The following is a 12,922-nucleotide window of genomic DNA, read 5'->3' as shown; positions in this document are numbered from 1 at the left end:
ACAGTCCTATGAGACTTGGTTTGGGGCACTACTTGGCAAGTAGTGTACCCCTTTCTTCCCCCAAGCAGCCTCATCACCCTTTCCCTGATAACTTGTGCAAGACAAAAGGGGATGTTGCGCTGGAATTAACCCTTGTTTACTGGGAAGCAGGTAGCTTGTCCCTGTCATTATGCAGTTGAGGCTGGCTTCACATTTGTACTTGTTCATTACCAATTGGTCTCTGCTGGAGGTAGTACAGCCAGGTGGGAGAGGGACTGAGGAGTAGGCGTAGTCCCGTGACTAGTTGTCATGGCAGCGATGGAGAAGGTGGGGAGGGAAGTGGAGGAATGTTTTTGTGTTCAGCTCAGAAGAGAGAGGATGATGAGTAGTGCCTGTGGTTGTGATAGCAGGACCATAGCGAGCACTTCTGCCATAGGTGGGGGAAGGGCAGGAGAGAAAGGGAGGAACAGGATCGCTGTCGCTGCTGGCTGTCATGGTAGCAGCAGCGCAGGTAGAGCAAATGTAAGAAAGAAGGAGGCAAACTGGAAATATTCATATTTAAAAAAAATCTTTTCAATTTTTTTGGTAATATCGTCAGATAAGATTATAGTGAATATTCCCAGAGCTGGACTGGCTATTTTTCAGGCTTTGACTATTCATTAAATATATATTCATTGGATTGAGGCTAGTAATGGAAAATAATGGCTCTGCAGATTGAAAAAGTGACTTACAGAAAGGTCACTTTTTTTCCTGTGTAATGATTGTTGGCTTGTCTTTGAATAGTTTTTTTTTTTTTTTGAGTGAAAAATCTGAAATTAAAAAATGCATGTAACTACCAGAATTGACAATATTGTTAGAAAAGTAAGAAGTGAACTAACATAATTAAGAGATCACAAGCCCCACTTACTGGTTGAGCATGATATTCCTGTCTACTTCAGCTCCACTGGTACATTTTACATTTGGGCACCATCCTGCTCCCACTAAAGGCAATGATTGACAAGGATTAAGCAAATGTGGACATTTTTTACAACTTGCAAAATGCCTAAAACATGGCACCCCTGGTCACAAAGAGCACAGCCCTTATCTCAGAAATAATACAATATATGAAATAAAAGATTCAAACAAAGAATTGATTTGTTCAACGTGGGACACTTGAAAAAAAATCCTCATTTTTAAGAAGGGATTTGAAAGAGATGATGAAGTTCCTGCTAAAGGGCTTGGTGTGAAAAGGGGCACAAAAGGGTGAGTGAGATGTAGAGAAAAATGCTATGGAGTGAGAACACAAGCTTAAGATTGACTAGGATTGTAGACAGAGCGAGATTCAAGATACTAAGGTCAGAAGGGACCATTATGATCATCTAGTCCGGCCTCCTGCACAACGCAGGCCACAGAATCTCACTCACCCACTCCTGCGAGAAACCTCTCACCTATGTCTGAGCTATTGAAGTCCTCAAATCGTGGTTTAAAGACTTCAAGGAGCAGACAATCCTCCAGCAAGTGACCCGTGCCCCATGCTATAGAGGAAGGTGAAAAACCTGCAGGGCCTCTTCCAATCTGCCCTGGAGGAAAATTCCTTCCCGACCCCAAATGTGGCGATCATCTAAACCCTGAGTATATGGGCAAGATTCACCAGCCAGATACCCAGGAAAGAATTTTCTGTAGTAACTTAGATCCGACCCCATTTAACATCCCATCACAGGTCATTGGGCTTATTTACCATGAATATTTAAAGATCAATTAATTACCAAAATCATGTTATCCCATCATACCATCTCCTCCATAAGCTTATCGAGTTTAATCTTAAAGCCAGATAGGTCTTTTGCCCCCACTGCTTCCCTTGAGATAATTTTAAGAAGGGGATGGGGTTGTGAACAGCCTTGAACTTGTAGTTAACTTAAAAAAAAAAAAAAAAAAAAAAAAAAAAAAGTGGAGCTAAAATGTGTACATTTTTACTCAACGGATCTGCTCCCTACAAACAGGCTTCACAGAATTTGTTTTTTTTTTCCTGTTTTGTGACGGGTTGTCACCTCTCGGGTGCAGTTTGGGAGCTGTGGGAACCGGTGTGTCCCTTTAATCGCCCAGCTGGGCTGGCCTTTCCTGACACTGCTCTATTGGTGACCCCCCCAGCCTCTTCAGGCCCTGTGGTCACCCAACATGACAGCAGGTGGCACCACACACCCAGACTGAGCTACCTGAGTGCCTTACTCCAAGAGAGGAAGGAGACAACCTCTAATTTCCCAGCTCCTCCACCCTGTAGCCTTGCTGGGTATAAACCCAAAATTGTACAATGTAAGTTCATAAAGTTCGTCCTCCCCTTGATGTGAAGGATATGCACAATAGGATGGGAAGGATATGCACAATACGCTTGTGTTAACCAAATTGAGATTTTTCCCCAGACACTTCACTCAAACGTACACTAGCTTAGATAAAGCAACAAGTTTAACAACTACCGAAAGATAGCTCTTAAGTGACTATAAGTGATAGCAGACAGATCAAAGCAGATTACCTAGTAAATAAACAAAACCGCAAACTAAGCCTAAAATACTGAAAGACTGGCTATGAATTGGCAATTTCTCACCCTGACTGATGATACAATCAAGCTTACAGATTCTCAAGGCACAAGCTGCATTTGCTTTGCAGATTGGGCTCCCCACCCGTGTTCCAAGTCCTTTTCCTTTTGGAGCTTCTCTCAGGTTTTGAGTTGTGGGGGAGTGACGAACAACAGATGTCACTTCCTGTCTTATATAGCTTTTCCATATGGCAGGAACCCTTTGTTTCAAACCTGATTCCCAGTTTGTGGAAAAATATTGGTACCCAAATGGAGCTCAGAGCCATGTGGTCTAGTCACATGTCTTTGCAGAGTCATAGCAGCCATTACTTACAGGCTAGCTGAAATGTTTACAGCCCATTATCTTTGTTGATAAACCATTAGCACTGTCTGGCTTCTTCATTGTTGTGCCTGAAAGGCTGGCTGTGGGTGTTTTCCAGAGTAAGCTCATTTGAAATACAGATACAAAAATGATACATGTATACACGCAGGATATTCATAGTCAGTAAATCATAACTTTTCCAATGACACCTTACATGACCCATCGTGTACATAATGCATCAAAATTATGCCACAATCGTATCATATAACATTACTATGATGAATATGGGATGTAGTCACCTGTTTTTATAATTTTGAAAGATGATATCAATGTTTACTTTAAGCATTTTCTTAGATTTTAAATTATTTACATTTTCACAGTTGCAAGAAATTATTGGGGGGGGGGGGGGGAGGAATAGACTCAGAAAACTATTTAATGACAGAGTTGAGATTCAAAATGTTAAAGCTTTATAAATGGTGAAAACAGAAATTGTATATTTTGACATGTGATGACAAGGAAAAGATCCTTAAGTCAACAAGTCATGACTGTTTTTACTGTTCATTCATGAGTCCATTTGTAACAAACCTAATTCAAAAGTCTAAATCACTGAACTTTTTCTCTAAGTTCTTAAGCAGTATTTTTCTTGCTTTGTCTATCTTTACATGTTGATAGTCAATGGGAATATATTTTCATCCATTTGTGGATATGTGTAAGTGATTTAACAGGTTATCTGGGAATTACCCTTGAATAAGTGGTATACCGGGTGGAATAGATTAACAAAATCTCTACACTACTCTCGTATTGCTCCTCAGCACAGGGAGCATAGCTCAGGAAAAGGGTATGGCTGGGCCACCTCTGGCTATTCCTGACATATAGAATGACCCTTTAGGTGGTTGTGGGTGCCTTTTGGGCTGCTATAACTTATGCCAGTACTGGACTAATTCCCCATGAGCCCCAGAATTTTGGAGGAACAAAGCTCAACACTCTTAACACTGTAGACCCAAGTGAACTATAGGAAAGTGAGCTGGATTCTTTTCTGGCTAATACATCAATAAAGTTGTTAAAATTTTAGTTTTAGCATCTTTTATTCCTGGTGAAGATGTACAAACCAGAGAGGAGAGAGTTTGACTTTCAGATACTGGATTGAATTTACAGTGTAGTTGATCCAACTAATTCAGAACTCAAGTTTTGCACTTATTTAGTTCCTTTTCAGTTAATCTCAGGCTTTGAACATAAAAAAATATTTCAATGGGAGAGGTAGAACAGCATTATCAGGTGGCTTACCATTGGCACTGTAAGTGAATGGAGTTCCCACCCTGCTCAGAATCTACACAGAATGGATGTGATTCTACACTGCTTTGCACCCTGAATGCTCATTCTGATTTGGTAGCATTTTTCATTAATTTTGCTCAGGTGTTAATTGCAAGGTAGTGGAGAACAAGTCTTGGTTTATTTAGTGCAAACTACCCCATTCCTACAGTTTTGGGCTCTACTGGTAAATAACATAAAACTTTTTAGCCCAAGAATTCTCCATAAATGTGGTCATTTGGAGAATTCCCCTGGGAAGACCTTTTGTTCTAACCCCTAATACCTCCGTAGAAGGAAGCTCCTAGCTCCATTTTGTTGAGGATGGAGCCTCATCAAACACAATGAGACAGAATCCTAAAAACAGCTAACACCTGCCAACAGGGTGGTAATAAGAAAATCTTGGCACTCCCATGCAAGCAAGTGTACTTTTGAACCAGTGTTGCCTAAAGTTATAAACATGCAACCTCCCTTCTTATTCTGAAACTTACTTGGTACAGAATATTTATCAACCAAACAAGAAAGAATTGTGCACTGAGAAATTTCCTCCCTGTTGTGTGCCTAAATGGCGTGTGTATGGCTTTTTTAATATAGTGATATTTTTCTATGCAAATAATGGGATTCCTCTAAAGTTACTTTGGGGTGTATTAGCTTTTTCTTTAACCAGTGCTTCGGTGCGATATTCACACTCAAGGCCAATTGTGTTATTACAAATCTGATTTTTTTTTAAATATCTTTGTTTCCTTTGTGTATTTGCTATTGTAAAACTGAAAAGGTCCTGAGAACAGCATCAAAAAGATTAGAGACAAGGAAAGAATTCATTATGAGAAAAGATTTAAAAGATTAGGGCTTCTGTGGTATGCCAAAGAAGAGGACTTGTTGAACTATGTAAAAGAATGGACAATACAGAGAAGATCATTTGTGCTTTTCTATTTACCAAAATGTAAGAAAGCATTGCTTTTTATCAAGGAACCTGGATATCTCATTGCCACAAGACACTGAGACCAAGAGTTTAGCAAGATTCAGAAAAGGAATAGGCATACACATTAATAATAGGATCATAGGCTCTTGCAAAGGATGAGGAAGTACCGCATATCCCGGCAGGATAGTAATGAAGCTATGTGGAGCGGAGCCTGAAGCTGGGCTCTGGGGGAGAAGGGGTTTCAGGTGTCTAGACCAGGGAGGGGCCTTCAGCACCCACCAAATACCTCTTCCCAGTACACACACACATGCCCCTCCAGCACTCCTAAATACTCCCTCCGCACCCCCTAACTGTACTCCTTCATCCAGGTCCCCTTCCCTCTCACCCTACCTGCAGTAGTGTCCTCTCTGAGAACCTGAAATATAGTAATCCTATGGGGACAGGGCAAAAAACCCAAGAATCTACTAAAAGACCAGAGTGGCCAAATTTTCCCTGCATGATTTGCCCAGCTGGCACATATGACACATCCAGACTGAGGCCCCTAATAAAAGCATAACAGAGAAACAGAAACTGAGTTGTCGTAGGGGTTTCTTTCACTCTCTACTCTTGGGGGAATCTTTTTTGTTGTCTATTGTTAGACATACTTGCTGACAGATATTTTGAAATAATAAATTACCAAAATAATTGAAACTGGTGTGATTATATTGTGTGTTATGGACAAATTATGCAGAAATACATAAAATACTGTGTGCAGAATTCCACCAGGAGTGGATCCTGCACCATAGAAGCCAATGGGAGTTTTGCCTTTTCATAATGAAATGGTTTGCTGAATCCAGTCAGAGTGCTCAGTACCTTGGCAAGATTGATCCCTACAGCCCTTATTCAACAAACCGTACCTAAGAAAAGCAGTATGTGTTACTCTAGGGATTTAAGTATATGCTTAAAGTTAAGCATGTGTTTTAAGTGCTTTCCTGAGCAGGGATTGTTTTAAACCTCAATTCAGAAAGATTTTTAAGTATGTGCTTAAGTTCTCATATACAGTTTACATGTTAGCTCAGCCAGCCAACCGCATTAAATAATCATACATTGTCTATTATGGGGTTTCTCATGCCTTCCTTCAATGCATCTGCCACTGTTGGTGCCTGGTCTGCTGTAGTATAGGGATTCAGGTTTGTTCGTATTTTACAACCAACTACTTATTACAAAGAATCAAAAGTGCTTGAATAAAGACCTATATTGAAATCTGTGAATTTGACAGAGATGTACTAGGCTAAAAGTGTTTTAAAGCTCTTCCAAATTGCTAATGACTATAAACTGTCATCTTAGTCTACCCTCTTTCCACTTTTGTTGCAGATAACACTTAAATGCTGCTGAGCTGGTGTAATGCAAGGAAGGAAACATCATGAAATGGAAACATTATCCTTTTTTTGTCATTGTAGCTGTACTCAGCCTGTCCAGGTCCCACCAGTTACTGGGTCAGCTTATTCCAGGTAGGTACTTACTTATTTTAATTTACTCTGAATAGCTATATGCATCTTTGTTCTTCAGAGTTTATTTTATGTTGGAGTGAATGCTTCTCTGTGCATGCGTATGTTTCTAAAGTTCAGAGTTTAGTGAGAACTCTAGGGTCTATGTGGCATGGAATTGCTCTTTTTGAATATGAAAGGAAATATGTAAGGAGTGGCTTTAAGATATAGTTACTAGAAGGTTAAGGAGGCTTGGTAAAGGATTCCTTTGTTAACACTGCTGGGGCGGTGGGGAAAGAAAAAAAATACAAAATGCAAAAGTGAACTTGAAGATCAAAGAGAATACTAAATCCATAGAAAACATCACTGAAGAAAGGAAATAGCAAAATACTGAAAATATGAAATAGCTGAAATACAAATATATACTATAAGTTAATTGCCAAAATGCACTGTGCTTGCACTCCAACTAGTTACCATTGTTTTCAGTGACGTTAGAAACGCTTTCTTCTGATAGCTGCATAAGTCTTCTAAAGAGAATATATAACAGTTAAGCATCCTTGAGAATGGAGTTTGTTCGTAATTCCTAACAAAACATTATGGTTGTTCTTTAAAAGTTTACAACTGAATATTGACTTAATACAGCTTTGAAACTACTATGCGAAAGAAAAATGCTGCTTTTAACCATCTTAATTTAAATGAAACAAGCACACAACCATTTTCTTTCTCTTGTCACATATTTCAACAACTTTCCCTTTATTTTTTAGTAGTTTACATTTAAACACAGTACTGTACTGCATTTGCTTTATTTATTTATTTGTTTTTGTCTCTGCTACTGCCTGATTGGGTACTTCCAATTCCAAATGAGGTGTGTGGTTGACTGATCAGTTTGTAACTCTGAGGTTCTACAATACTCTTTAACACAATTACAAAAATACAGTTTGTTATTTTATGTGAGCTCAGTAAATCCTGTGCTGTCATACTTGATTAAATACTCCACATAAGCCTTGAATTTTGGATGGGACAATGAATATGAAGCAAAATCTAGCAAATGAGATTCAGACCATCTGCATTGTTAGAAGCTGTTCTTCCTGGTATACTCTTTTTCTTCAATGTGCAACATTATAAATAAAAATAAATAAACATATGGTATTGAACTTTACTATAAATAGTAATGGCACCAACAGTAGTTCACAAAGTGATAGTGATGCTTTTTTAAATTTTATTTTACTGATAAACGTCTAAATTACACTGGTTCTGACAGTTCTATCCTGAATATGATTGCTAATATTACTATATTAGGCATGTGATATTATGGTGCCTGCACAATGCACGCAGGACCAGATTCAAAGTCAATGAAATTAAAAATGGGAACATCTCTCAAATTCCTAACCTTATGAAAAACATTTATAATAGTACAACAAAACTGCAATATTTCCCTTTGTTCATTTTTATGCCATACACGGTTACATAGGCAAACTCCTTGTTAGATAATCTGTTTCTAGTTACTAATGACAAGCGAATGAGCTGAATAACCACATTGGCTCCTTTTAAGCTAATCAGAGTTCTTGCAATGTATCATGATTATTTCTTATATTTTCAGCTTAAGAGGTCAATGATTCAATTCTGGATTATTGCTGAGATTGTTGCAGTTGGACAACTATTTCTATAGCAACCTACTCCAATGTAGACCCCTCAGTGGGAGAAAAAAAAAGACAGTAGGGGAAAAAAAAACCCCTCTTTATAAGTTTCTTGACGTATAGTGCATATGGTGTATGGCGAGGAAATGAAGAAATGTAGATTACTTTTGTTTAGTACATATTGCATAGTCTAGCAAGTGAATAAAGACTCCAGCAAAAGTATATTAGTTTAAAATTCTTGTCTTAAAAAGTTTGACCTCAGATTTCAAACATCATTTCAGAGCAATTTACCTGTCAGACACAGATTGCCAGTTTTAAAAAGAACATCTGCAGAGCCCAACTTATTTTCACAATACCAATCTCTCTCTATTAACATTGGTTTCAATCTAGTCAGAGTTTAGACTCTGTTAAAGAGGCTGTTTGCATTGTGTTGCTCTTTCCATCAAATTAGTTTTAGCATAAAATCACAGGTGGCATTTTGATTTTGTCACTGATTTGTAATTTTCATCAGACTTCAGATCTGAACCAAGAGATTACTTTACTTGGCCAGACATCATAGCGTGTTCAGCCTCACTGGCAGCAGGCCAGATTTGCAATTATCGCAGAGGATCAAAAAAAAAAAAAGGCAAGATTTTTCTTCCAGTAGTTATCCCATTTATTTTGCTTTGCTTCAGATCTTTTACTTAGATTTTTTTTTTTTTAATGATTTGAAGAAAGAGATCGGTAGAAAATCACAAACTTACCCTGTCATTTAAAAAAGGGGGGGAATAAAAGCAATAATTCTTCTCTGGAACTCTGCTTCATATTTCAACAGTATTAGAACCATAGATAACTGCTCTTTTTTGAGGATTGCTAAAAAGCACATAATAAAGGATAGCAATTAAAACTGCCATTACCCTGGAGATTACAAAATCAAGTGGGTTATTCATTATATCGAAATAAAAATCAAACCACACTTTCAAAATAACAGGAGCAATGAAATTACTTTTAGACAAATACTAACCACACCGTTTTAATTGCCTTATAATATGTACAACTATTTTTAAAGGAAATAACTTTTTTAATTGAGCCCTTCAGTTCTTTATCCTGTAGTACTGTATATCACAAGAGAGGAAATTGTTTAGATATTTTTTGTTGTAATGGCATGTGATAAACTTACAGAAACGTTAGTCTCGAAGTTAGAATTCTCTACTTCAATAAAATGCAGATGAATTTTAATAGAAATCTCACAACTTTGAAACATGTATTCCTGCTTTTTGTTGAATCTTTTCACATATTCTAGTTGAGTCCCACTCCTTTTGCATATAGAGTCCACAGGGAAGTACTGTCTCCTGCCTTTATTAAAATCACTGCTGAGCCTTTCATCCTGTGTCATTACATCTTACCTCTAATTCACAAACAAAATATACTCTCAATTCCACTCTGGTTGTCTCCTGAGGCATACAGGATCTCTGCCATGCCACCTCTTCACTGAGCATAGGCTTGAAAATTATATGACAAAGATGTGATTTTTTTTCTCTTAAGTGCTGTATTTGTTTAAAAATTGGATAACTTTACCTGTTCATTTGTAAGTGCATTGATCTAGGAAAACTAGATATTTACTAATTTTATGATGTGTGTGTTCTCCTTTACATTTTGTTTTACTTAAGTCACTGAAATGTTTTAAAGTTATCAGATATTACATTAGCAAGACAGCTACAACAAAACACTGAAATGATCTAAAAAGGACAAAAACCCCCCTCATATTGTAGTAGGCTATTAATAATTTAAGGCTAAATGTTACTATCAGTTTTTGTCCAGAGGGGATCAAAAAGCTGCAGATTTAGGGCCTGATCCAAAATCTGTTAAGTCAATGGAAACACTCCAATTGATTTCACTGGGTTTTGCATCTGGCCCTTACCACAGGGAGTTGTGGAAGGAGGGATGCCTGTTCCTTGGCATGCTTCTTCTTTCCTTAAGATGCTGCAGAACACTTTCTGCTGTGTGGGGTTTAAGCTCTGTGGGGGCTGCACAGACCACTACCGTTCCCGATGACATTCTTTCCTACCTGCATCCAGCATAGAGACACAGGACTTTGTGGATTGCTACTTGCTTCTAATGGCTCCTATGACCGGTGGATTTTTGTAGTTGAATTCCCTGTAGCTTTTAATGAGGGCAGGAGGGAGAGAGAGAATCCCCTTGCCTCTACCCCCTCAATAGAAGAAATGGAAGGAAACAAAGCCAAGGGCACGTTGCGTAGTTTTTGTTGAAGTCTCCAGACACTTACAATAACTAAGCAAATTGAAACATTATTTTTAAAAATTGTAATTCTGATTTTCATTGCCCTCAAAAAGGTAGTTGTTGCTTTGGAATTTTCTTTATAATGTGTAAATACACACACCAGTCCATTATTTCGGCTGGACAATAGCTTTTTTTCTGGAGAAGCCAGGCAAAACAACAAAATGTGACACTGTGAAATGTGTCCCACTGGGGTGAGTGTGAGCCACATACATGTTCTAGGTTATCTTGAAAAATGTATCCATGACATAAGATCTCTATCCACCTCTTTTATAGAAATTGACATTGTAAATTGTTTCATAAAGAGTGACACTTACTTCACACTTGCTTGTCTCTAAAATGACTGAACAGATTTTTATCAAACTTTCCAAATTACCTCAGTGCTGAGATTTGAGCATGAAATAGTTCAAGGTAAGAGTTTATTTTGAGAGGGAAGGTTAAAAATGAAATGGCCACCCCTTGGCCTGAACCATAGCTTTACCTCTGTATCTGTGTACGCTTCTTGTCCTGGTGACTCTCTCCAATCTGTAGTAAAGAGCTGAAGCATCCAAGTGAAGCTACCTTAACTGAGGCCTCCTCTTATGCTTTTATGAATTCCTTGAGATGGAGCTCTTTATCATGTGATCATAGAATCATAGAATCATAGAATATCAGGGTTGGAAGGGACCCCAGAAGGTCATCTAGTCCAACCCCCTGCTCAAAGCAGGACCAAGTCCCAGTTAAATCATCCCAGCCAGGGCTTTGTCAAGCCTGACCTTAAAAACCTGTAAGGAAGGAGATTCTACCACCTCCCTAGGTAACGCATTCCAGTGTTTCACCACCCTCTTAGTGAAAAAGTTTTTCCTAATATCCAATCTAAACCTCCCCCATTGCAACTTGAGACCATTACTCCTCGTTCTGTCATCTGCTACCATTGAGAACAGTCTAGAGCCATCCTCTTTGGAACCCCCTTTCAGGTAGTTGAAAGCAGCTATCAAATCCCCCCTCATTCTTCTCTTCTGCAGACTAAACAATCCCAGCTCCCTCAGCCTCTCTTCATAAGTCATGTGCTCTAGACCCCTAATCATTTTTGTTGCCCTTCGCTGGACTCTTTCCAATTTATCCACATCCTTCTTGTAGTGTGGGGCCCAAAACTGGACACAGTACTCCAGATGAGGCCTCACCAGTGTCGAATAGAGGGGAACGATCACGTCCCTCGATCTGCTCGCTATGCCCCTACTTATACATCCCAAAATGCCATTGGCCTTCTTGGCAACAAGGGCACACTGCTGACTCATATCCAGCTTCTCGTCCACTGTCACCCCTAGGTCCTTTTCCGCAGAACTGCTGCCTAGCCATTCGGTCCCTTATGCTTACATGATGCTTACATGTTGAGCAAGCTAGGTGGTGGAATAGAGAATCATCATTATGAGTGTTAGAAAATGCATCCCTGTGACAATTTGGATAATAAACCTTAAGAGCAGGAGACCCTAATGTCTATAATGGATGTGGATTTTTATTTTACCAACATAATGTCATCTTATTTTACTACGATATAACTAGCTCAAATACATGGGATACCAAGGACCATCTCAGAAAACCTCACTGTGTCTGTCAGTGAGATCCTTGGCTTTCAGAAAGTTGATGGTCCATCCTCCTTTTCCCCAGTAGGGAATTACCCTTTCTTAGGATCCTTTCACCTCATGGTTTCCTGCTAGCTGGTCCTTTTAAATATGGAGAAAGAAGCAGCACCTCCAGAAGGGCCACCTTTAATATGGCTGTACTGTTGGCAAGTTCCACCTGGAAAGTATTCAATTTTGTTTTTCCATGAATTTTACTCTTTTGAGTGAGGTACATCTTCATAATCCCAAACTAAAGCATTTTTAACAAACTTCTTTACAAGTTGTTTTATAAAGTGGTAGGAGTTTAATGTACCAAGTATCCTAACTTTAAAAGTACTGATCTGATTTTCTTCAAACGTAGCTAGCTTATCAAGGTTCTATAACACCTACAAAGCAAGTCAAATTTGAAGATTCTACCATTCAGCATTCAATTGTCAGAGAAATACTGCCCCTATTGAAGTCAATAGGAGTTTTGCCTTTGATTTTAGTGGGGCCAGGATTTCATCCCAGATTACAATAGAATAGCAAAGTGTGGGGTTCCTCCCCCTTCCCCCCCTTAAACAGCTCAGAGTTGTCCGATAAATTATTTTCAAATTGCTAAATATAGTCATATTCCGGATTTGACCTATGAGGGAGAATTTTATCTGAAAACAAACTTTTTTTTTTAGAAGATTGAATAATTGAGGTGGAGCAAGGGTAGGGGATTGACAAAGGAAGTTGTTTTAATTGTTGTAGGTACTTCATATGTGCATATAGGTGAATGATGACTTGACTGCAGAAATATTCTCATGAAAGGGTTTTTCCTTCTTAGTTGCAAGATAGTCAGGTTATGACTGTTAGCATTTTTAACAAAATACCTTTAAAT

The 12,922-nt window shown here is 38.6% G+C and overlaps 1 protein-coding gene across 3 annotated transcripts in view; it reads left to right on the top strand.

The window, feature by feature from the left end:
* The window catches only part of ROBO1 (roundabout guidance receptor 1), a 1,017,416-nt gene that overhangs the window by 154,540 nt on the left and 849,954 nt on the right, over positions 1–12,922 (top strand). For all 3 annotated transcript variants that reach the window (XM_037906016.2, XM_037906009.2, XM_043538384.1), the window contains exon 2: positions 6,430–6,566. In XM_037906016.2, the coding sequence (XP_037761944.1) occupies positions 6,479–6,566 (88 nt within the window). In that variant the 5' untranslated portion in view covers positions 6,430–6,478. The remainder of the gene's footprint in view (positions 1–6,429; positions 6,567–12,922) is intronic.

Source organism: Chelonia mydas, chromosome 1 (assembly GCF_015237465.2).
Source record: "Chelonia mydas isolate rCheMyd1 chromosome 1, rCheMyd1.pri.v2, whole genome shotgun sequence".
NCBI lineage: Eukaryota > Metazoa > Chordata > Testudines > Cheloniidae > Chelonia > Chelonia mydas.
The sequence above is the reverse complement of the archived record's forward strand: the minus strand, read 5'-3'. Positions and strand labels throughout refer to the sequence as shown.